This window comes from Erpetoichthys calabaricus, chromosome 8 (genome assembly GCF_900747795.2).
Source record: "Erpetoichthys calabaricus chromosome 8, fErpCal1.3, whole genome shotgun sequence".
Lineage (NCBI taxonomy): Eukaryota > Metazoa > Chordata > Cladistia > Polypteriformes > Polypteridae > Erpetoichthys > Erpetoichthys calabaricus.
Genome location: NC_041401.2, coordinates 139,948,421 through 139,974,224, shown reverse-complemented (window position 1 = coordinate 139,974,224; position 25,804 = coordinate 139,948,421). Strand labels below are relative to the sequence as shown.

The 25,804-nt window shown below is 37.7% G+C and overlaps 2 protein-coding genes across 2 annotated transcripts in view; both read right to left on the bottom strand.

Annotated features, from left to right (window-relative positions):
• vps8 (VPS8 subunit of CORVET complex) overlaps nucleotides 1–25,804 on the bottom strand; it is an 893,492-nt gene that overhangs the window by 760,337 nt on the left and 107,351 nt on the right. The gene's annotated exons all lie outside the window — the stretch shown is intronic.
• Nucleotides 161–24,357, bottom strand: LOC114656770 (centromere protein H-like). Its single transcript, XM_028808383.2, has 9 exons — nucleotides 24,224–24,357; nucleotides 20,762–20,817; nucleotides 17,440–17,488; nucleotides 8,226–8,294; nucleotides 5,364–5,420; nucleotides 3,987–4,050; nucleotides 2,545–2,596; nucleotides 784–944; nucleotides 161–529 (listed from the first exon to the last, which is right to left on the bottom strand). Exons 1-9 carry the CDS (start codon nucleotides 24,343–24,345, stop codon nucleotides 446–448), a joined length of 714 nt encoding a protein of 237 aa, XP_028664216.2. The 5' UTR covers nucleotides 24,346–24,357; the 3' UTR covers nucleotides 161–445.

The window sequence follows — 25,804 nt, the reverse complement described above, 5'->3', positions numbered from 1 at the left end:
CCTAGGTTGGTGTGTTTGGTAAAAACTCAATGTCAAAAATGGAAATGTGATCATTAACTCTTAATCTGGACTACATGTGATGGGAGTCCAAAGCCATACAAGCCCTAAATGGTCTACTCCTGCTGGTGCAACAAAAACAGCCAGACATGAATCTTTAGGTGCTGTTTAATGCAGGCATAACTGGCTTCAAAATTAAACCAAATTGGTCACCCCCGGTGTTTCGTCCGCTGTTCCTGCATCCATTAAATTGCAATATGATGCGATAGTCCAGATTATCAGTCACTGTAATAACAACAACAACATTTATTTATATAGAACACTGTCATACAAATAATGTAAGAGAAAAAAGACCAAATAAATAAGATTTAAAATAAGGGAACACTAACATAGAATAAAAGTAAGTAATGATCATTAAAGTAGCATGTCTGCTTAATAGAATCTAAAATCAGAAATTCTTTTCCAGCTGTAAGATGATTTCTCGTAAATGGGGATCTGTGGCCCAGTTCACATTACTTCCCAGAATAAGACCCTGAAACAAAGAAAACAGTTCAACTGAAACCAACTGCTGCTATGATTTTAAAAAAAAGTTTTATATTAAATAAAATGTACAGTCATGCAAATGGGATACATCAGATGGTAATCAGAAAGCACTTCACTTACATTTGTATTAAGGGCAGTGCAGCTTTACATTTTACATGCATTACAGAATTTGTGAAAATTTTTATTTTACATTTTGTTAACAAGTTAAAAAAAAACAAAACACACCAACACATAAAACTGTACCTGAAATACATTTCCTGTCAGAGCAGCCATGTGAAGATATTTTTCCAAGTATTCCTGGCCTCGTTTCAATACCTCACTTTCCATTGACTGCACCTTTTCCTCCTTCATTTTGCTTACTTTTCTAATTTCCTCTACATTCATCAGTGAGTCTTTCTTTAAGACTGAAATTAAATACATTTTATTATTTACTACTAGACAGTTTAAACATGAGAAAAGCATGAAACACGAGTTGGAATCTCTTTATGCTGGTTTGTGTTAGACACCTAATAAAGTGGGTAACACAATGGACGGATGGCAACATTGTTAAAAAGTTGACATAATGGAAAATAGAACTTTTTCAATAAAATTATTACTGACAAAATGTTCTTTAATTTCCATTTTATTTCACAAACCAAATTTTATATCATGTGGATGTTTATAAATTAGGAAATTTAAAAACAAAAATGCACAACATGTCCAAAATAATTAGGAATGTCAATTTATATTCTATGGGCCAAGGATTGTTCCTGCCTTGCACCCGGTGCCTGCTGAGATGCATGCTTGCTATCCCATGACCCTGTCCTGAATAAACTGTTTTAGAAAAATGGATGGATGGGATCTCGGATGTACGGTTCTGTAAAAAATATCCACCTGCTTACACATTTTCTTAAGTTTTGCATATTTCACCCTCAAAAATCTTTGTAGATGATGTGTCTGGGAATGCATCTTTCCTGCTTACCTTGTACACCGAGTTTTCTAGAAGTACGTACTAACAAAATATTTTAACAAAAAATGTATACATTTTGCACGTTTTCAGCATATGAATGGATAAAGGACATGTGAATTATGCACATTTTTCATTTTCATATCATTTGCCATTAGACAGATCATGTCACCATTATGTTTCATTATACTATAAATAGTTTCTCTTGTCCTGCATGAAAACATGAGATGAAAAGTTTTTCTCGGCCATCACTACAAATTACAAGGGGTAGACTCAAAATTAAAAAAAAAAAAAAAAAAAAAAAACATTTTTGGCTGGAGAACTGTCAATCATGATACTTGTGTCATGGACTGGCTGATAATTTGCCTCTTCAGGATAACAAGTTCACTGAAGGTAACATGAACTCTGCTGGGCATCTGTCTTTCAGCTAAAGATGAGCTACATTTAAAGCGTGCAGCAAGACAATGGTTTCCAAACAGTATTATCCATCCTGTTAAAGACTGACATTAGAAGAAATTCAGTGCTCTGGAGTGTCCAAGTCAAATCCAACAGAAAAATTATATCCGCAACTCAAATGAATTTTCACCCATTAATGAATAAAGTTCTACCCGTCCGTCTTTCTACACAAGAAGTTTATGCTTGATCCAGAGTCCTCAGTTCAAATTTGGAACCCTGTCATGGTCTGTGGAGCCAGCATATTCTTCTCATGTCTGTAGGAGCTTCCATCCTGGTACTCTTATTTTTTTTCGCCCACATTCTCAAAGTCATGCTAGTTAGTGTAACTGGAAACTCTAAATTGCCTGTGTGAATGCATTTGTGGATGTGTGTGTGTGTGTGTGTGTGGCCAATGCGATTGACTGGTGCCCTGTCTAGGACTGATTCCTGCCTTGCGCCCAGTACTAGCAGGAGAGCCTTGGGCCCTCTGTGACCCTGAATTGGATTCAGCTGGTTTGAGAATGTTAAGTTTTTTTATAATTAAACTGTTGTTTGATTACAGTAATAAAGAATTAAAGAAAAAGTTGAAAAGCAGATTTGTAGTTAAAAAAAGCAACACTCACTTAGTCTTTCTTTTCGAACTTCTCGGACTTGGCTTCTTAGTTTGTTGCACTCCTGCACCAAGGAAAAAAAATGATAAAAGAATATGAATAGCTGTGCAACTGTAGTCAGACTGTCTTGGAAAGTTGCTGTATAAAAACCTCATCTGCTGATCTCATTCTGAGAAATTTCCTTTGCTATCATTAGGAGTACTTAATTACCTTTGTAGTTAAGGAAAAGAAACAACAAAAACAAAAAACTTTCTAACATATACTCAGGGTTAAGATAATATCCTGTAACAAATTTAGTCTGATAGCTATTTTTCAGGAATCTTAATATTTAAAATGATACATGATACAATGATACAAATATTTGAAATGATACATTTCATCATTATTAGTTATGGCATATAACTAAGCATATGGCATATAACTACAATAAGTTGGTGTTAACTACTAGTTTTTAATCTGCCTCCCTAGTAGTTAAGACACAATTTTTTTTTAAAATTCCAAACAGGGGTTAGTGAATAGACAGTGAAAAAATAATTAAAAGATATTTGATGTTATTTTGAAAGAAAGTGCTTTAGTTACATTTTAGCACTCACATAAGCAATGCCATGTAATTCAAACGTTAATTTTATTCCATTTCACTTTTAAATTAGTTCATATTATATAAAGAAATACTTTGCTGATCCAGCATTTTAAACAATCCAAGCTGTGATTTCCACAATACCATTTACCTTTTCTGCGGTGTGCAGCTGCAATACATCTAAGAGTTTTCTAAAACAAGTTAGTACATGCATATTGGTACTTAACCATGAATTTATGAAGCACACAAATCAGTCTTGTAAGTGTGGAGTGTAAAGAAGTATGAACTAAATACAGTGCCCATTTCATCATCTGCTTCATATATAATTTTTTTTATATATAAACTTAAGAGTTAACCCCTGATGAGCCTGCTTTCTCTGGCACTTATTAAATGTCAACTTTTTTTTTTTTTTTTTTTTTTTTAGTAATTCTGTAACTTTATGATGGCTTTCCTGATGCAACCAGTGAATATGGAAAATGAACTCTTCATTTACAGTATTATTCATTCAATGAGTATAACCGAATGCCTTGTGGCATTAATCAGAATTTGAAAACACATCTGCTCAGATTTTATTATCAACATGGTATGCTCACATGTGACTACACATTAATCTGCATCAGGGCTGGAGCCTTTTACCAAGTGAAACATACAAGATTGTTGTACATAGATTTATAACTATGAATAATACACTAAAATTTTAAAAGGAAGCTTTATATCTTAGTCATATCATGTATGATATACTGTATACAGTATATAATTTATATTTTTCACTGTGTTTAAATATTTAATGTTTTTTCTTCAAAATATTTAAATTTTAATTATGATTATTTAATGCAAACTTCATCTCAGTTTATATACAAGAGAAAATACTACTTACCTCCTGCAATTTTAGTATCTGTGAACATAAGAGCAGAGTATGATTTACTGTTTCCTTTATTGTTCTAAAAGGAAAGAAGAAATGATGATTTTAGGAAGTAAAAACAAAAAAGAAAACTTTGCATAAAAGATAAGGGTTTAAAAGCATGTCTGCAGTGGAGTATAAATGTATCAGCTTCACTTACAGCTTTACACATTATTAATTCAAATAACTACTGCACATCATCTTAAAATGGTCTTTAGGTCCAATATGTGCAGTCAACATGATGATTAAAAATCTTAAATACTAAAGCTGCAGGACTGGATGAGATTTAGCCACAAATGAACAGGTGTTTTGTGGAAGACAGGGGCATGCCTCAAGAATGGTAGATTAGTGGTCAGCATTACTGAAACGGGGGCAGGACAAGGGGTTCCAATTACAAAGAGACTGTACTACTCCATTTCCTTAGAAATGCCTATACTGGTGTTCCATGCTGGAGAATTTGTTCAATAGGTCAAAAATGAAGAGGCAAGCAGATTCAATCCTATATGTGGACAAACTTTTTGTCCTTACACAGATATTTTAGGAGTTACTGAAGTTTGCCGATTCTCTCTACATGTGCATTGTGGGGAGAGAGAAAAAAAAAAAAGCCTATGATTGCTTATCTATCATATTTTGTGAAAAGTGATGTAAGAGTATGGGGTTCACTTGTCATTATTGCATAATGCATGTCTCCCGTACTGGTATACTTCCCCTTACGTGAAGAGTAAGACCATTCAGTGTGATCACTGGACTTCAAAAAGTGTGTCTTTTGTTCTTTATATGGTTCTTTAATTCATGAACAGAATATCAAGGAGCAGCCATATCCATTTTAGAAATCTAATGGCTGCTTCTCTACTGTTTGCTTTTAATCATGACCCATTGACCTAATCAGATACCGGACGTGCACTGGAATGGTTTGCAGGCAAATGTGATGTGATTGGGATAAGAAGTCTGTTTGGAAGTTATTCTTTCCCATTTTCTTTTGCTTCTCATTCTCCAGCGGTGGCAATTGATGTTGCATCACTGTATTTGTTGGTATTTTTGTTAAATTCAACATTAATACTTAAGTTGTGTTTTGTAGCATATCATTCTGCATATTCTGACTTCGGTATTATTGTTGCACTTTTAGATGTGAAACCCAACCAAAAACTGCCTTGTTTTAACAATTCATTAAGCAATGGCCAACCTGTATAGTAATTTACTGAGATAAAAAGACAGAATAAAGAAGAGGAAAGCTATTATTGTATTTTTAATATATTGTTATATTTTCCACTGCAGAATTTTAGAAGGAAATCATTAAAAATGTCAGTGAACATACAGTGTAAATTGTCTCCTGAAAAAAATGGAAATACTCACTCTGTTTGTTTATCTTCTTTAACAACTTTCTCTGATATGGTACAGGCAACCTGTGCTCTTCAAAATAAATATTTACGAAAGATTTAATAATAAGTCATAATCCCAATCTGCATAGTAAAAATAAATTAAAGATTGTGGCATTCCCTAAATACAAACATGGTTATGTTACATTTATGGAAATAATGCTAGGAAATATTTATAGAAATATTAGGAACAAAACCTTAAAAAGACAACCAGTAACAGCAAGCTGGTCCAATTTATGTATGCTAGGGAACATTAAGGATTTTCAAAATAATGGTAACTAAAGGATTTGGAAAATGTATTGACTGATGGGTGAATATACAGGAATGTCTTTTGGTTATTTATTTGGCTGTTCTAGTATGATTTTTGCACTTTTCTATTACTGCAGATGGTGTTCAAGTTGGCTAGATATTTTACTGGCACATTGCTCCATTCTGTTCAGTAACAGTGCTGCCTTGGAAAGGTAAACAGTATTGTAAGCAGTACAGTTGCCATCCATCCAAAACAGTCATTCAAAACAGGACCTTAAGCACCTGTACACACTTTTTATAAACGGGTCATAAGGCTTCTCAACAGCTATCCATACTGGTAAGTGCATGAGTGTTTCTCATATACACTGTCTGGAGTTGCTCTAAAACATATAATGTTGTTCAGTGTCTTGTTGGTATTGTACCAATGTATGGTGTATAGGAGCCATACAAGTAAGAATTTCATTTCGCAATATATACTTGACAATAAACTTGAATCTGAACACTTATTTAAATTCAGATCTGCTCGGTTTACTGAAAATATTCCATCCTAGCTTTCTGCTGCACTTCGTGGACAGGACTGGTATGTTTGTACTTTCTTGGTTATCATCTTTAATTTGGGGCAGGTGTGGTGTAGTGGTTAAGGCTTTGGACTTCAAACCCTGAGGTTGTGGATTAAAATTCTGCTACTCTGACACTGTGTGACCTTAAAGCAAGTCACTTGACCTTCCTGTGTTCTAAATGGAAAACTAGAAGCAAAGCAACCAAATGTATCATAAACATCATAAGTTGCCATGGTAAACACATCAGCCAAATACATAAATTTAAATGGTTGTAGTATTAGTAGATGGTACTGTAACAGATAAAGTACACTAAAATTCTTACTTGTATGTCCAATTAACATGCTACTCTGCGTGTACACTGGCTTAAATCAGAGAAAGTGTATTATATATCTACCAAATGTCAACAAATTTTGTACAGAGTTTGTGTTCTGCAGCATTTTGCTAGTGTAACATTTCTCCAGGGATCGGGTTTTAAGCATAGAAAGAAGAAGAAATAAGTTTTCATATTATAGGGTCACTACTTTTCATTGTGATTTCAGTTTGTGAGTAATGGCCTGCAATTATTTTTTGCCTTCCTTTTCTGTGTAAAGAAAGCACTTTTAAAGATTTACTTTAGTAATGCATATTAATTATATAATAGAAGCAATAAGTCCTCCTTTGTACTCCTCTGCCTTCTTTAATACTCATGACTGTATAGTCATTATGCAACAAACTAGATGAACTGAAAGGAAATGTATGCTTTCAGCACAGTTACAAAAACCTGCATTATAGCTTATACAAACATATGCAGCTTTCTGAGACCACTGGTGATACAGAATGTACTACTGGTACAATAAATTAAGAAAATCATCATGCAGTCTGTTACTAATTTACAACACCATTCAAACAAACAGTCTCTTAGACCAATTTGTCTGCATTTGTGAATTTCCACAAATTTGTCACAGCTGTGTTTATTTATACAAAAACAAATCCTTCCAGAAGCAACAGATGCATTACTTGGCGTGACAAAGGTTGTCAATCACACTATTTATGGCAAATAACACAGAGACCTTATTTACTACATCTGAATTAAATCACATGCAATTTTTTTATCAATATGTAACCTACACAGCTTATGTTTTAAGATGTGGGGGGTTTCGGGGATCTGTGGGTCTTGGACTCAGGACTGGGCAGACTGGCAGTACAGAATAAAATCAGGGTGGGAATGACTCTGGGTGTAGTAAAGGATAAACAGTGATGCAAGACTTCAGTATAAAATCAGAGGACTAGTGATTGTATGATGTGGATGTATGGAATACAGTGGAAATGGCAAATGACTGGGCACTCTATCAGACAGAATAAGATTTGGATTGGACATCTGCTATGGATATGTTCTAAGACAGAGGGAGGTGCACGTTATTGGAAGATTATAGAGTTGGGGGTTGTGGGCATTATGGTGTGGGTTTTGGCAAAATGAGGAACTGGGCACATTGGCAGAGGACTGGGCAATTTAGAAACAGGTGTACTGGATGCCGGGTGCACCTGATCATGTCCACATCCATAGGCCAAGTTATGGGAAGTCAGTGGAGGTCACTGACTGAAGTTTTTGAGCACAGTAACAATGTAAAAGCTGGCACCAGATTGGGCAACACGGTGTAAAAGGTATAAAAAACATTTTAACCTGGATTTGTCCTATGAGTCTAGTACTGGACAGGCCAAGATGTGCACTGGTATTGTGATGAGGACCACAAGGGCATGTGCAATGTCCAGAGAGATAGATGTGAAAGGCACTATAAAATAGATATGTGCTGCTTCAGTTTGTCCCCTCAAAAACTGCATCCCTGTCGAAATTGTTTTCACCAGCCACCACTGCTTAGAATGCTACTTGCAAACAAATTTTTCTTTTGGAACATTTAAAATGTAATTGAATTGATTTTATTGTTTAAGCCATCTTGGAGCTCAAAGTTGTAATCTACTACGCTTGATATTTTGTATATATGGATACTGTAAATGGAAATTTTACATAAGTGAAACTGCCTTAAATTAGTTACCTTTGCAAGGTTAATGAGGTTTTCTGGTGCTGGATCTTAGCAGTGTACAATTCAATCACAGCTTCTGTTCTGAAAAATAAATTAGTATACATATTAACAGAATTATTCTTCTAATATTAGATGTTATACTATAACAAAGCATAAAGTGTGTCAATTTTTTTAAAAGAATCTTTGTCTGTGTAATAAGTACTTGTTGACTTTGGACATTTCTTGCTATTTGTTTCCATTTTGAAGTATCTTTTTTTTCTTAAGAATTACTTACACCGTTTACTCTCCTGTCTATGGTAAAGATCCTTCCAAAACTGCTGGGTACCAACAATAGCTACTATAAGTACTACTGACTCTTCATCTTCCCCTCCACTCCCAACACATACACAATTCCTCAGATCTGCAGAGAACAAACCTGCGTGTAAAAAGATCTTAGATATGATTATATAGAACATATCGTGATGGCATTTTAAAAGGTGTTAACAGCTGGCTTATGTATATATGGGTACTATATTTTTAAGTTTCATTTAAAATGTTGGGTTAGAATGACTCAGATCAATAAATTGGTATAATGTATGTATACAGGGTTAAGTGGATTTGTTCCCGCAATGGAAATGTTGCCATGCTGAAGAGACTAAAAGTGGAACAACAGAAAACAAACAAACAAGTCAACCTAGTGCTTGTTTATGTCAGAATTATCCTTAAGAGATCGCCATAAGATTTTTTTTGCAGTATTGAATGTTGGTAATCTTGGGGATAGGTGATGATATTTGCCTTCCAGAAGGAGAAAATTTTGATATTTCAATAACACTGCACAACAATTTTTTTTTTTTGAAAAGTCTTGCTTCCTGAAAAGTTTTTGCCGATTGTGACAGATATCACAAATGTAGTTTTGGTTTTACTGCATCATGTAGAAACTCTGAGAAATAGACATTTATATGTTTACTGACAATAATGTATTTAGTCACATTTATGTTTTGCATAAGCTATTAAATTCAACAGAATTAGAAGTGTTTTGCTCCCGATTTTCTTTTGTATTCAATGTCTGCTGCATCATGTTATAGTGTCCAACAGTAGTCAGCGAGCATTGACGGATTCCAGTTGCCCTGGTATCGTTTTTCCATCGTAGCAATGTCCTGGTGAAACCTTTCACCGTGTTCGTCACTGACAGCACAGAGATTTGTGGGGAAAAAGTCCAAGTGTGAGTGGAGGAAAAGAATCTTGAGTGACATGTTGCACTTCTTTGTCTTGTATGCTTTGAGAAGTTTCTCTACCAGCTGAATGTAGTTTGGTGCCTTGTAATTGCCCAGAAAATTGTCAACAATGTCTTTGAAGGCTTTCCAGGCAATTTTTTCCAGCCCAACTAACAGACCTTCAAACTGCTTGTCACTCATAACATGTCTGATCTGGGGGCCAACAAAAATGCCCTCTTTGATCTTGGTGTCAGTTACTCTTGGGAACAACTTTCTTAAATAATGAAATCCTTCGTCTTCCTTGTTCAGTGCTTTTACGAAATTCTTCATGAGTCCCAGTTTTATGTGAAGAGGAGGCAAAAATATCTTTGGCGGGTCGACAAGCAATTCATGTGCCACATTTTTCTGTTCTGGAACTAACTTTTTATGGAGTGGCCAGTTCTGTCGAGAATAGTGCGACTCTTTGGCATGGCTGTCTCATTCACAGATGAAACAACAGTACTTTGTATAGCCGAGCTGCAGTCCTAGTTAACAGAGCAACAATCTCCACAGATATTCCAGTTGTTCCTGCTATACTGGACGTGCTTCAGCAACAGTTCCATATTCTCATACGTTTCTTTCATGTGTGCTGCATAGCCAACAAGTACTGAAGGATAAACATTGCCATTGTGTAGCAGAACAGCTTTTAGGCTTAACATTGACGATTCAATGAAGAGACACCACTCTTCCAGGTTGTGATCACAACCCAAGGCCGAGAACAATCCTTCAATGTCACAACAGAAACAGACTGTCGACTTGTGCAAAAAATTTGGTTATATCATGATGTCGGCCTCGAAACACAGAAATTTTCGTACCTGGTGAAGGCAAACACCATTCCTGCAGTCTCGAACCCAGCATCTCCGCTTCTGACAGACCCAAATCTCTGACCAAATCGTTCAATTCGGACTGTGTTATCAGATGTGGATCGCCTAAAGAGCAGAGTTCAAAATCTGGGTCAATGTCACTGTCAGTTTGTATAAGGTTCAATCCTCTGGTGGTTTCGGAATTGGAAGACTGTCGTCATGTGGCACGGGTCTCATTGCTGAAGGCAGATTAGGATATTCGATTGACTTCTTGTTTTTGGCAAAAAAAAAACAAAAAACAGACACAGTCAAACAGAAGTAACAGTCTGTCACATGGTCTCTGTTCTCGCCATATCATCAGAATAGCAAACGGCATCATCTTTCAATTGCCTCTGAGCCAGGCTCTCCGACTGACCGCACTTGTCACACAGCAAATGTGAGATGCCCATTCCTTGTCTTGATCATCAATTTTGCAGCCGAAATACAATTGCCAGACGTTATTGATGACATGTCCATTGACATTGAAAGGATTGTTTTGGAAAAGTTGCACGTCAGTGAAAAATTTGCATTGCAACTCTATGAATCTACGGATATCAATGGACATCCACAACATTCACACCATCAGAGAAAACTTCCTGTTTTGCAAGAAATTGCCAGAAAGAACAACAGGAGAGGAAATTTTTCGAGTTGTACCAGAGTACCTTGAACAAGGAGGACTTAAGTGGGAAAACTGCATAAATGTTTGCACTGATGGAGCAGCCGCCATATTCGGGTGCACCAAAGGATTTGTAAGCAGAGTGAAAGAGCAACATCCAGATGTTATTGCAACGCATTGTTTTCTGTACTGTGAGGAACTTGTTGCCAAGACATTACCATAGTGTGGTGTCTTAGTGACCGGATTCAAGGGTACCGTTACAGGGCGGATAAAAGCATCAAATTTAGCACAGTTCTTCTTTAAGTTCAATAGAGTTACTTTAGCCTAAGAGCCCTGATGGGATTGTACAATAAACAGTATAAAACACAAAATGAATTAACATCGCAATTGTTTCAGATCGGCCTAACATAACCCTGTTGGTAATGTCAATAACTCAGCATGTGATAAAAATAACTTAACCAAATAAAATATATTGTAGTAGATGGTAGTTTAAAACATTACAACATTTAGAATTTTTACTTTTTCAAAACTGTTTAGTACCAATAAACCAAATACAATAGTAATTTAGTGTCTGTGCTTAATTGCAGGTTCGAATAATTTAAGATGGGAGATGGAGATGAACTGGGATCGATGCATTATTTTTCAGAAAGTCACTGCTGAACCTTTGAAGTGTCCACTGCACACACCTGAGCCAAGTCACAACAAAACAGATGCATATCGTTCCTTTTTGGCCAATGTTGGCCAGTTCAGGGCTATAGATGCTCTGCCTGTTGAAGTGAATGTCAAACCAGAGGAGTCTAGCTGCACATTCTGCTTCATGGCACAAGTCTTGCTATCTAAAGTTTAACAGATCTAAGCTTGAAAAGGCACAGAAAAGGAACATATGCACTACAGTAAACGCTGAAGAGAAAATATCTATCAAGCAATAGATATGCAGAAATGCTTTTTTTGTGAGTAAGATGAAAAGGAAGGTGTTCTGCATGAAGTGTCGACATTTGATGCTGACAAGACTAACCGGACCATGATTAATGAACTCAAATGCACCAAGCTTCAGATTAGGATAGTTGGAAATTTAATGGCAATGGAGGCTAAATGCCACTTACCATGCTTAGTTGGGTTGAGAAACAGGTATCGCAGCCTAAGGAAGGCAAACCAGAAATGTGAAAACACAGATCAAAAAATGAACAACTCTAGAGCTTTTGTAGAACTAACAACCTACATTGAAAAATCAGTGGAATCTGGTATATTGTTTTCCAAGTTGTCTGAAATTCAAGACGAGTCACGTAGAGAGAATGAAGATCTGGGCATACAAAAACTAGTGAACAAGACAAGGTTGAAGGAGCAATTGCTAGAGCGCTTCCCAGATGCACAAGATGAGTTTGACGGTAGAAATACAATTATTGTTTTCAAGGAGGGAATGAGAAAAATGTTATGGGATGCCGTGAAGCAACGTGATTTTGATGAGGATGCTGTCATTTTTAGCAGCAAAGGCTGCTAAAATAATCAGATATGACATCTTCTGCCACAATGTTTTCACCTTCGCTGGTAGCTTCACAGCAGAATGTCAAAAGACGTCATTGCCGTCTAGCGTAAAGTATCTTGCGTCAATGATATTGAATGGTCTGAACCTCAAGGATCAGGATAAGCGCGACTCACAGGCATGTCTCACCATTGGCCAGAGCACTGTATTCAATATAAAGAAGCGAATGTCTACTACTGGCATGAAGACATGACATACTTTGGAACGTGAGCCGCCTCTTCCTGTCTACATTGGCATCAACCTGCATGCATTAACCAGAACCAAAACACCAATCCATTGAAGACTAAATTGCCACTTCAGTGTGTGAGCAGTACTCAGCAGATGGTGTGGTGGCTCCTGGTTGTCTCAGGCAAGGGCTTTTTACTATTGGTGCTATTGATAATGTAGACTACAACCCAAGTTCGACTACAGCGACTAGTTCATTCCATGGGAGTGGAATCAGTTTGTTCCACTTGCCAACTAAGATGCAACCTGGCACAGAAAGATTGCCCAGTACTGTTCAAGGGACAAGAAAAAAGGACAAGTTTCTTCCTGATAGCTATGCCATAGTGCCTGCAGTTGACTTGAAGAACACTTCTGTTGCTGTTCCAGAGTGCAAGATAAGCAAACTGGACAGTTGTTTGAATGCTGGTAAAGTGCAGGAACACACTGGACTCAGAACGCATTGTCACTTTTAGATAAGAATTGACCAGTGGTGATACCATTCCTCTATACAGCCAATGGTGGAAGACCCCCCCAGCAATATGTGCCACGCTTCCTTTGTTCTACAAAAAGTCTGCTACATCTGCCATGATTAAACATGGATTGAATGTAGGAAGATAGGCTGTTGAATTTTTGAATCCTGGATAAATTCCCGTTACAACATTTGATCAGCCTCTTTTTGCCCTTGCCAAATTGGTACAGTGGAAATGGCATGACACTCATGGTGAAAAAGTGCATGTGGTTATGCTTGGAGGCTTGCATACTGAAATGGCTCTGTGGAATACCTTGGGTGATCTCCTTGAAAGCTCAGGCTGGACAGCCGCACTCACCACAGCTGAAGTAGTATCATCTGGCATGGCTGACTCGTTTCAGAAGGCTGCCCACCTAACCCGAACTAGGCATGCTCATCAAGTCACTGTGCTTGCCCTGCAGAGTACAGTGCTTAGTACAGGCCCAAAAGATGATGAAGCAGCAGAGGCTTAGAGAATAGACATGCTGCCAAAAAGTCCAACTTTCATGTTCTGGGACATGATCATGAGATATGAAAACCTAATTCTAATTTTCGTCAGGGCTCACAGAGAAAGACATTTCCCACTGTATGTTGAAGAGTTGGAAGAACTAACCCCTCTGTTTTTTGCGTTGGACCATGTAAATTATGCAAGATGGACGCCTGTCCATATCAGGGACAAGAAATCCTTGCCTGACTCAGTCAAAGATGAGTTTCAGAACAAGTCACACTGGGTTTTATCAAAGACATGTAACAAATTCTCTGCCATTCCATACGAGCAGATGAAGATGATCGTGAAGGGTTCAGGTGGTGCAGTGGGAATCACAGAAAATCCAAACGCCTTCAGACAATGGATGATTTCAGGACCAGAACTTGCAAGACTACAGAAGGAATTTGAGGAAGAATACCTCCATGATGATGATTCTGACAACAGTAAGAACTTGCTACACCATGAACAGGGCTTCTCAGTTCAGAAGACTTTCCACACACAGGTGACACGCTTCTGTGAAGCTATGAGACAGATGGGCAATCTATTCTTGATTTCCCAGAACTAGTTACTCTTGATAGCCATATCTGTACAGGTCAACTGGTGACTGACTCACTCCACTGCCTGGAGGACACAGCTAAGAGACAATACCAAGACTTTGTTAAATGGGTTCTTGATGTGCAAACTCAATTAATGATCCTATAAAAAGAAATTCGCTGGCACTCTTCAGTAACCCTAAACACAAGTCTACTCCAAAGCAGGGCAAGAAGATCAAAGAACGGAAGAACACTGTTGCACTGTTTGGGCAGCTTTACATTGCTATGCAAAACTGCGAAGGTGACTTGGAAGAGTTTTTTGCACTCAAAATGCAGTCATTCCCTCCTTCCCTGTCAGACTTCGGTAAGCTTCACTTGCCAGGTACCAAGTCTGATCTGCTGCAGTGCCTTGAACAGCCTGATCAGTGTGAGGAACCTGTTTTATATGACTGCAAAGTTCTAGATGGAGCTGCTATCATCCACTTCCTGCCCATTAACACCATTAACACGTTTGATATGTACGCAAGTGGTGTTTTCATCCCTTACCTTGAAAAGCTGCTGCAAAATTACAACAGGCTAGACGTTGTTTGGGACAGCTACATCTCAGGCAGTTTGAAGGAGACAACACGAGAAAAGAGGGGAAAAGGCGAACGCAGAAAAATGTTCGGTCAGACAAAACTGCCACATAACTGGATGGATTATCTCTGTGACCCAACCAATAAGAAGGAACTGTTTGCTTTTTTGACAAATAAGATTGAAGAGTTCAAGTGGTCACCAGAAAAAAAAAATATATATGTCACATCACGACATGCTGTTTCAGTTCTTGGTTCTGGTTCTCCCATGAATGACTGCAACCACGAGAAGGCTGACACTCGGATTGTTGTACATGTACAGCATGCACTGGAAGACGGAGCAAAAAGTGTAATTGTGCGTACTGTAGACACCGACGTAGTAGTCATCCTTGCAGGCATATTTCATGACCTAGTTATCACAATCTGCTGCTGATATTTGGGTGGCCTTTGACACAGGCAAGCAGCACAGATTTTACCACATTAATGAAATATGTGCAAGCTTGGGTGAGCCAAAGTCAAGAGTGCTGTCTGTGTTCCATGCATACTCCAGCTGCGATACAACTTCAGCTTTCACTGGTAGAGGTAAGAAGTCAGCTTGGCAGGCCTGGCAAGCATATGGTGTCACAGAGACATTTTTAAATCTTGCCAAACATCCATTTCAGCAGTTGACTTCTGATTGTGTACAATTCAAAATGCTTGAAAGACTGACTGTTATCCTGTATGATAAAAGCAGCCCTTTGATGTCTGTGAATCAATTAAGAACTCTTCCGTCATGCAAACCGATCAAAGGAGAAACTGCCACCTACACAGGACGCACTACTTCTGCACGTACAAAGGGTTGTATATCAGGCAGGAATCTGGATGGCAAGCTTACAAACTGACCAACTGATTCCTTCTCCATTGGGCTATGCATGGTTGACAGAATCAGGATCATGGGTGCCACAATGGACCACTCTCCCTGAAGTCTCTAGGGCCTGCAGTGAGCTGATCAAATGTTCCTGTAAAGGCGATTGCACCAGATGCAAATGCAGTAATGCAAATCTGGACTGCTCACCACTGTGTAAATGCATGTGCAACAAATAGAATTAAATCTGAAAACTATTTCATAGTGATGTAATAATTTGTGATTGACTTGGTGACTCTGTCAAAGACTGTTAAGATTTGAGTTTCGCGTATCTACGTCTGGTTTTTATAGTGCATGGACGGTAATTTTTGGGCCATTTTGACAACAATTTTCATTGACCGGTAAATCTGCAGTTTTGTGTTTTTATCAAGCAATTTTTTGGGCTCCTAGGCTAAAATTCTTTCATAGACCCTAATGAATAGCCATGCAAAATTTGGTGCTTTTATCCACTCTAACGGTAATCTCACTAAGCCACCACACTACCAGCAGACCTAGCTCCTGTACTGGACGATGTTGTGCGCATGATAAACTTTTTGAAGACAAGACCTGTAAAAAGTCACATGTTAGCATCATTGTGTGAGGAAATGGGTGTGGAGCATAAACTGCTATTGCTGCATACGGAGGTTCGGTGGTTGCCCTTTGGCAAAGTTTTAGCCCGTGTATATCAGCAGTGGGAGGAACTAAGTGTTTTTGACTAATGAAGCAACTTGGCGTCATCACACCTCTCAAGTGATGAGTCAATTCCTGCATGTATATCAGTATTGTGTTCAACTAAACAGGCCCAGGTTTCACACTGAGTAAATTGAAACTATAAGATTATATTTAATTACATATACTTTTTGTGACATTTTTGTTTGGTGGTGCACTGTGGGATTTTTCTAATGTAAAATATGTCTGTGGTAATGCTAGAGCAGTGTTTCCCAACCTTTTTTGAGCCATGGCACAAGGCTGCGCAGTCTACATGAATAACCAGTTAATATTACCTTCTAAATGGACACGCTAAACATGCCATACTAGAATATAGTTATAGCGCTTTAACACATAGCATATTTTATATATATATATATATATATATATATATATATATATATATATATATATATATATACACACACACACACACACACATACCCCACAGTACCTCTCTAAAGACTAGTTTCTGTTTTTACACTATGGAGTTATGCAGTAATCAAAATGATAGATATATAAATGAATGTTTAAACTTCAGTTAACTTGTGTTACTGAGCTCTTTAACGGATAAAAGCAATGGTCTCTTTTTAATTTTCCTTCAGTGTCAAGTCTATAGTTTAGGTTTTTTTTTTCTTCAATTTGCTCTGCTTGTTTTCAGTTGCACCCCAGGCATTTAAAGTGCATGGATATTGGGGGCAGGGTTACAGAAAGAAACCCTGTAGGCATAGCCTTTTCAGTGGTAGATTGTTGTCGCTATTCACTACAAACTTTTTAATGAGCTGTCACCAGACAGATTTTCTTAATCAAGAATCACGTCTGATGCCATGACACAAATCACAGTAATGATGAATATGTCAATGATAAATCAAATTATTACAAAAAGAAAGCTTTAAAAACTTTTCACATTGTTTTCAAGCAGCATGTATATTATGGTATTTTATTCCTTCTTTAATTTCAGTTTATTGTAGTATGCAAGAGGACAAAACATTAATGTTAATTTTTATACTTTGCTAACAGATACTTGTTTTATTGATCAAATTTAACCCAGCAACTTTCTAACAGTTAAAAATAAATAATAAAAAGGCAAAATATACTTACATATCCTGTTCTGCTTCTGAGACGGGATTTGAAAAGTTGTAATCTTCTTCTGTTAAATTACAAAAAATATTGTGAAAGGGAAGAACTTGATGGAGAATATTTGATCATCAAAAATACTAATGTAAAACTCAATGTCTGGACTTTTATCAATAAAAAAAAATTCATATCAATGACTCATATTGTGATCCGTCTTGTCATTGATTCGTGTTTTTTAGCCACAGTTGTGGAGAGCTAGATTCTACTTCTGCAGCAACCAACATAAGGCAGCAACTGGCCCTAAGCATGACAAATCACACTTACGCACAAACCCACATTTATTCAAATCTGGTTTATATTTAATGCATTATTTGTATTATAATCATTTGCCTCACATGCCTTGGTGCCCGAGGACTTTGGGGGTTGAAGCACTAGGTGCTGGTATGCAGAGGCACACTGCCACTGAAACAGAAAGGTGTGTACCTGCCTACTTCAAGCCATACATACAATTATCCAATACCGTATTCAAAAGTCATACTTTGTGCACTTTCAATTCATTACTTAATTACATTTTTAAAAAGTTAATGTGACCAGGAACTGGAACACTATGCTAGGCTGAATGACATATTCTTGTAAACTTGTCTTATATTTTAGTTTGCCAAGGCACCTAATGTACTGGTGTTTAAAGTCAATGTTGCTGGCATTGACTCTGGCATACCTACAAACCTGTAATGGAAAAAGAATGTTTGAAAAATGATAAAAGGGTGTGAAAATGTGTAAATAGTTTTGAGAGAACAATATGAAAACCTCTGACTTAAGGTAAAAAGTTGGCACATCCTTATCCAACAGTGGTGTTTGGGCCTTTCCTGTATTAGGCTTTCTGGCTCTGAACCTTTTGTCTGTGCTTACTGAATTTCTGGTCCAACTTACTATTAAAAAATTTCTACTGGATTCTCGCAGAATGTATTTAGCTAGCAAATGTTGAATTTCTTTAATTTTTCTATTAGAAACATGTTTCATTTTATCATATGCAAAGGTTCAAGCAGTGGTCATTACACTACATTTCTAGATGCCGAACTGCCAGAATTTGCAGATCTACTGTTTAATGTGAGGTAATATCCACCTGCATAAGGCAGCCAGCAGCAGGGAACAATCACAGAAATGCAACCACACACTGATAGGAAAAGGCAGCTTGACATGCCAGTGTAAAATGTACAGGACCATGCTGACCCTTAAAGAAAGTGGACAGCATGGAGGATATCTTTTAAACCTAACTTTTTAAGAGCTACTGAGATTTCAGAAAAATGGTATACAAGCAATCATTACACAGAATGTCACTGTAGGCAATTCAAGGTAGCCAGTGACTCAGGAAGTGGGCCAAAAATGAAACCACAGCTGATTGTGTCCTCTACTATGACATAGGGCATATCAGAGCGAGAGAGAAACAGCTGGCCTGAAAGCAGTTGACAAACTATTGTTATTAGCCAGGGACATTGGAAAAATGTATCTCATTTAAGGGCAACACTATTAATAACCGACATGAAACCATTACTCCTACCCAATGAAAAGGCAGAGTGTGTCCCCTTAAAATGTAGCACTGGTAAGCTTCTCTGAACGTCAGCTCTAATCTGACATCACTGTTTTCAATAAAAGCTTCTCTTTTTTCTGACAGTAGTTATGAGCTGGGGCAAAGGCTCACTTGTGGGAGCAATTAAGTTGAAAAAACAACTACTTAAGCAGTTAATTTTTTGACAGCAATATACAGTATATACATACACACACACACATTAGAATATATCTCTCTATTATAAAAGAAAATCCTGTCCTGGAAAGCAAAAGCAATGCAATGATACATAATCTTCTTGGAAGACATTTAAAAGACCCGCGAGACCAAAGGGACTTGCCACAGTGCGTCTCGCGGGGACCTTAAACATGAGACTTGGTGCCAAGAGATTGTCCCAGGGCTGTAGCAAAAAGGACAGCAGCTGTACAGGCTTTAAAAAGATCGAAGGGCAGCACGACAGCAGCCCCCCCCCCCCCCCGACAATGCGAGCAGCGTTATACGCCCTGCAAGAAAGAATTTAACTACGCCCAGGGCCAGAAATAAAGGACAAGTATTGTTTTTACAACGTCATGCGAGACCAGGCAGTGAGCCATTATTTAAAAGGAGTCCACAGACATCTAACCAAGCAGTTGTTGGAACAACGACATGCAACAGGCAGAAGAGACAGCTCGCAAGCAGCAGAAAGACAGCAAATGATCCAAAGGCATATCCTTAGCGTGCACTCAGACACCCCCCCCTTCACAACACGAGCAGCATTATACGTCTGGCAAGAAAGATGTAACCATGCACATGGCCGGAAATAAAGGACAAGTATTGTTTTAACAAAAGTTTTTAAAGTAAAAGTGAAAATAATGCATATAACAATTCACAAGAAAATAATCTCTTTAAATTGTAGATTGCCTGCCTAAGGTAAAGTCATCCCTGATGACTGGGGACTTGGGAATGAGGGGTCTTTTCATCGGATAAGCGCTATTTCAGATGTGGAATGGCAAAATGGGGGAGGCAGCTTGATGAATGAGGTCTCCAGGACTTGAAACAAATCCAAATCATATTATGTGATATCATCTAATGTGAAATTCTACTCCATACTTCTAGAATTTTTATTTTTATACTGTATTGAGGATTTATTCTGTTCTATGTATTGTATTGACCCTCTTCTTTTTTGGCACCCACTGCACACCCAACCTACCTGGAAAGGGGTCTCTCTTTGAATTGCCTTTCCCAAGGTTTCTTCCATTTTTTCCCTACAAGGGTTTTTTTTGGGGGAGTTTTTTTCTGGTTTTCTTAGAGGGTCAAGGATGGGGGGCTGTCAAGAGACAGGGCCTGTTAAAGCCCATTGCAGCACTTCTTGTGTGATTTTGGGCTATACAAAAAATAAATTGTACTGTATATCCGGAAAACCAAACATGGGGGTGGGCGAGTGAAGCGAGCAGGGGGCAGAGCCTCCTAGTGTGTATATTATATATATAATTTATATTTATATTATATATTACAGTTCTTTTAAAATATCCCTGTCCATTAATGAATTGAATAAAGGCAAAAATACTGCATATTTCATGGTATTCTGCAAAATACTTATTAAAAACTCTACGGAAGTTAAAATCCACTAACTAGGACTTATGTATTGTTTTTAATTAGTTAGCCACTGCTTAAATAATAAAGGGCATAAAACCACAGTATTCTGCAGGTGCTGTACTGCATGTACTAATGGAATATTTTCCAATACATGATTCATTTAGAAGAATATACAGTACTTGAGCTCAAAAAAATGAAAGGACAAACCAGTTTTAAGCCTTATTTCCATATCCTCGCACTGCTTTGCCAGTTGCTGCTTCAGTCTAGAAGTAACAAAAAAAGGGTAAAAATTACAGCAAATTTATCAATAGAAGTGTTTTATTGTGCTATTACTCTAACCACCATAATACATTACAAATACAAACATATTGAGAATATAAATGGAGAAAATGTTTTTCAAAATATAGTGCAAATGAAGATTAAAGAAGCACTCTACCAAAATTTCTAATTTTGTATATGTTGCTTGCCCTAAGTGGTTTGTAATGATGGCCAAGAAAAATTTCTAATTTCATGTTTTCATGGAGAATGGCGATAACAATATTTCTGACTGGAAGCCCATGGTAACTAACGATGGACAATAGCAAACACTATAAAAAATGTCCATGACATAAACCTCACATTACTTGTGCCACATAATTCACATGTCATGTCACTCAGGCATATACTAAAAACTTGTAAAACACATGTATATTTTGCTAAAATATTGTTAACTAAAACCCTTCAGAATAAAGTAGTCCATAAACAGGAACTTCTGAACTGAAGACAGAACTCTTGACCAATGAATGGGCCTGAGGCAGGTCTTCAATTCAAAAACACACTACTGTGTGAACTGATTTCCTATATATGGACTACTTTCATTTTCCAAAGGTATTTATTAAGATTAAAAAAATAAAAGCTGTCTCACCATTACAGTGGAACCTCGAGATACGATCACCTCTGTATACGAGAAATTCAAAATACGAGGAAAGTATGAGTGAAAAATTCAGATCTAAATGCGAGCATTGGCTCGCGTAACGAGCCACGAGCCAGGCTGTGGGTATAGCTCGCGGCTTAGCGAGGGGGCGTGGTAGCAGTTGCGAGCCGCGATCTGCGGTGTCTGCGTTTCTCACTTAAGTGCACAGGTGGGAAACTGCCCACATCCATGATTGTTTCTTTGCTGATGGGCTTCAGCTGCCATGTCCTCCCCGCATATATAGAGAAGCGCGAGCCGGTTAAGGGGGGAGAAAAAGTAAAATAAAAGAGAGCGAGAAAGCAAGCAAGCAAGCAAGCAAGCAGGCAGGCAGGAAGTCGGTGCGGGAGAGCGAGCGAGCGAGTGCAGGCTTGCGTGTAGCTGAACAGGCGAGCCAAACAGCTGAAGCAGGACGGTGTAGAGAAGGTCAGCTGCATTAAGAGTGTCTCGCATGTTGCAGAGCCCGCAGGTGAGACGCTAACAGAGAAGAAGCACCGGGGATTGTCATCTGTTTTTTAAAGCCTGCTTCCTGTTGACGTTTTAACCTCGTGTTAAAGGATTGTTATTCTTGTGTATTTTAAACCTCCATTTCACAACTGTTTTAAGGATTATTTATTTAAAGATTTATTGAATGCTCTACTGCACTTTGGACACCTGTTTTGATTCTTTTAATAATCAGTTATATTATTTACCAGTGTTATTTATTAAAGGTAGACTACAGTATATATAATTTATCAGTGTTATTTGTTAGGAAAATTGATTTTTATGTTAATATATTTGGGGTGCGGAATGGATTAACTGGATTTCCATTATTTTCAATGGGGAAGTTTGTTCTAGATACGAGAAATTCGCTATACAAGCTCAGTGCTGGAACGAATTAAACTCGTATCTAGAGGTTCCACTGTACTATACAAACTACATGTGCTAAAAAACGTATTTAAAAATGTATATTGTGTTGTGGAGCATTCTAACGTGGGAAGCAGATGTAAACACCTTTTCCCTACTATTGAGTTTAGTGGTTTAATGTGTGCTCCATGTGTATTAGCCCTGGATGGAGGAGGACACTGCTGCCTCCAATCTTGCTATAAATTGAATTATTTTATTAAAGTGCTGTGAAACAGGGCCCAGTGCAACTGAGTTGACTATGTTGGTTGTTTACTTTCATACAGTGCTTCTGTTCTTATTCCACCATTTTTTTTTTGTCAGTTGGCTGCCAAAATGACCCCTCACATGGCACTATATGCAGCTACACTCCTTAAAAGTGACATGCCTTCCATCTAAAAACACACTGTGAGCTATTTAAAGATGCAAATCTGACACTGCCTTAAAGCAAAAACATCATTCCCAACTTGCCCCTAATGGAAATGCATTTCCACAACTCATTTAATTAAATGAATGCCATCAGCATTTGAATAAACACATATGTCCTAATTGTACAAAGTGTTTTAAACTGTGCTGTGAGATTTTTCTGGTAAGGAAGACATGTTTTAAGGAAAATTGGTATACAGTAATCCCTTGCTACTTCGCGGTTCACTTTTCGCGGATTCACGACTTCGCGGGTTTTTAAATACAAGTGATTGCCCGCCTATCGCTGAAGTTATGTTCCAGACCCATCAGCAACAGGAGAAAATCCGCGATATAGAAAGACCATATAAATAAACATTTTTATAGTTTAAGCCTTAAAATACCCATCCCACATGCTTTAAACACATGTAAACTTATAAAACACACTTTGTTAACACATATGATATGTGGATGTCGGGCTAAGGATATGAGTAACATCTCACTATTATAAAACATTTTAACTTCACGCAAGACAAGACAGTGAGACAGGAAAATTGGTGATGTACAGGCTTAAAATTATTGACACGCAGAGCGACAAGCAGCACAAAGTCCACTTCTCCTTAGCGTTCATTCAGCTCCCCACCCCCTTGACAATGTGAAGTGGCAGGAGCGTACTGCGCTTCCGGGGAGGGGGGGTTTGAGCGAAGGTGCGTTCAGCTCTCACACACACACACTCCTCCTTCCGAACACGCAGAGCGACAAGCAGGCATTTTGGCAGAAGCAGCACAAAGTCCATTTCTGCTCAGCGTGAGTTCAGCTGCCCCCTTCACAAAGCGAGTGCAGACACATTGACATCTGATCGCTGCGTGCAGTGTTGGTCTGAGGTGTTTAAGAATGTAGAAAGTGTTTAAGAGCATAGGAAGTGTTTATAAGAGTGTGGGAAAGGTTAACAAGAGAGTGAGAAAGGTTTATAAGAGTGTGGGAAGGGTTTATAAAGCCTTTAAATATGTATAAATAATAAAATAAATATAAGTCGCTACTTCGCGGATTTTCACCTATCGCGGGGGGGCTCTGGAACGTAACCCCCGCGATAGGTGAGGGATTACTGTATTCACTAAATCATGGTTTACATTATATTAAAATATGAAATAAATTGTCTTTTAATAGTTTTTTCTGATGGAAAATAAAGTGAAAAAGTTCAAATGAAAACACACTTAAAACTACCAAAAGATGATTATTTGATTTGTAGAAATAGGCAACAGGATATTATCCTGTAGCTCTTCCACTCTCATTTGATTCCTGATTTTACACAGAATTTCCATCATGCTCTCCTGTTATACACACACGATTTTTCATGACTGGCATTAATCAGCCTTAGAATCAACACGAGATCACTAGAAATATTACAAATGTTCAAGAAAAAGACAGTACCATACCTGAACATATACTTAAATGATTCTTCACTATTAGAGGTGGAATCTGCTGGGGTACAATAATTTATTTTTACAGCTTGTCCAAGTTTCTGACTTGCACTGTTCAGTTTCTGAAACACATCCATATCTACAGTGTTTCTGCAGGACAACAAATTACAAGTATTATAATACAATTGTATGAAACAGGAAAGTGTTAATTTAACCATGCTCAAATTTAAAATAATCTAATCATTTTGCAAAACCGCAGCATCACACACAAAGCAGGAACCAATTTTGGACAGGGTATTAATCCATCATGGAGCATACTAGTATAAAATATTAACATTCATTCACACTTGGCCATGGTTGCCAACTACCGTACCTAGCAATCTGTACAAAGTTTGATTCCTAGCTGATTTTTATGCCGGTGTATAGGCTAGTAAGATCTTGCTAGTCAGATTTTCTCCTGCAAATATTTTAAGAGTCTCCTCTAGATTAGCACACTTCTTCAGGGTTGGGTTGCATAGCAGCTGGAGCTTATCCCAGCAATCATCAGGTGCAAGGCAGGAACAACACTTGGACAGGGCGCTACTTCATCACGGACTGAACACACAGTTGGGCCAATATAGCAGTGCCAGTTCACCTAACCAGAATTTCTTGGCCTGAGGAAAACAGATATCCCCCTTAGGGATTTAAAGTGCTGCTAGCACAAGCTCAAGTGCTTCACAAGCCTTTCACTTAAAAAAGGGTTCACAATATGGATGGGTAAAGAAGACATCATGGTAGAATGGAAAAGAAACATGCTTCAGTACAGTAGTTTTTCTATTAGAGTTAGAAAACGTCCAGGGATACCTTTTAAATTATTTCAAACCATTTAAAACTAAAACGTCACTAACACATTAACGTGATATTTGATAGTTACTGACACCGTATTGTGAACCAAATAATTGACTGATGCATTGAGAGTACTTCTAGGGGCCACTGGATAACAGAACTTAAAAACACATCTTAAAAATCAAAATCTCTAAGCATGACTTCCTAATTGTCATGAATGAACTGTAAGTCAAAATTCTGTGTAATATCTTTAGCTTGGTATAAATGTCACATTCTTCTAACTTGCAAGCTCCAGAGTATGATAGTGGGGATCCACAATCTAGCTACTAGAAAAATGTTAAGTCAATATCCACACTGACTCAACAGATTTTGACATCGGTTAGATGTGTGAGGAAAACCTACACAGAGACTTTAAAATATGGTTATTATTAATTTACTAAACATCACTTGGAAAAACATTACAGAGAGCCAAAGGTACACCTGGAAGAGCTCAAAACAATATACATAATATGGGTTCCCAATGCAAACTAACAATAGCTGGGTTGGGTATTCATGATTCATATTAAAAAGGTATTATTAAGTGACAAGGACAGTCGTGGATGTTCATATTCACAAGATATTCGCTTAGATTACATGAACAAAAACATTTGTTTTATAAACCATTCCAGTGTATACCCGTGTATAGATGAAAGAGAGAGATGTAAGGTATACGCACTGTCAGGAAAACACCACAATTGTGGAAATGATCTTAAGATGTATAATGTTACTTAT

Excerpts from the sequence above, each read along its gene's own strand:
- LOC114656770 (XM_028808383.2), bottom strand. The coding sequence starts at position 24,345 with ATGGATGTGTTTCAGAAACTGAACAGTGCAAGTCAGAAACTTGGACAA. Across the intron at positions 20,818-24,223 it reads TCATTTAAGTATATGTTCAG|ACTGAAGCAGCAACTGGCAA; the intron begins GTATGGTACTGT and ends TGTTACTTCTAG. Across the intron at positions 2,597-3,986 it reads AGATACTAAAATTGCAGGAG|GAGTGCAACAAACTAAGAAG; the intron begins GTAAGTAGTATT and ends TCCTTGGTGCAG.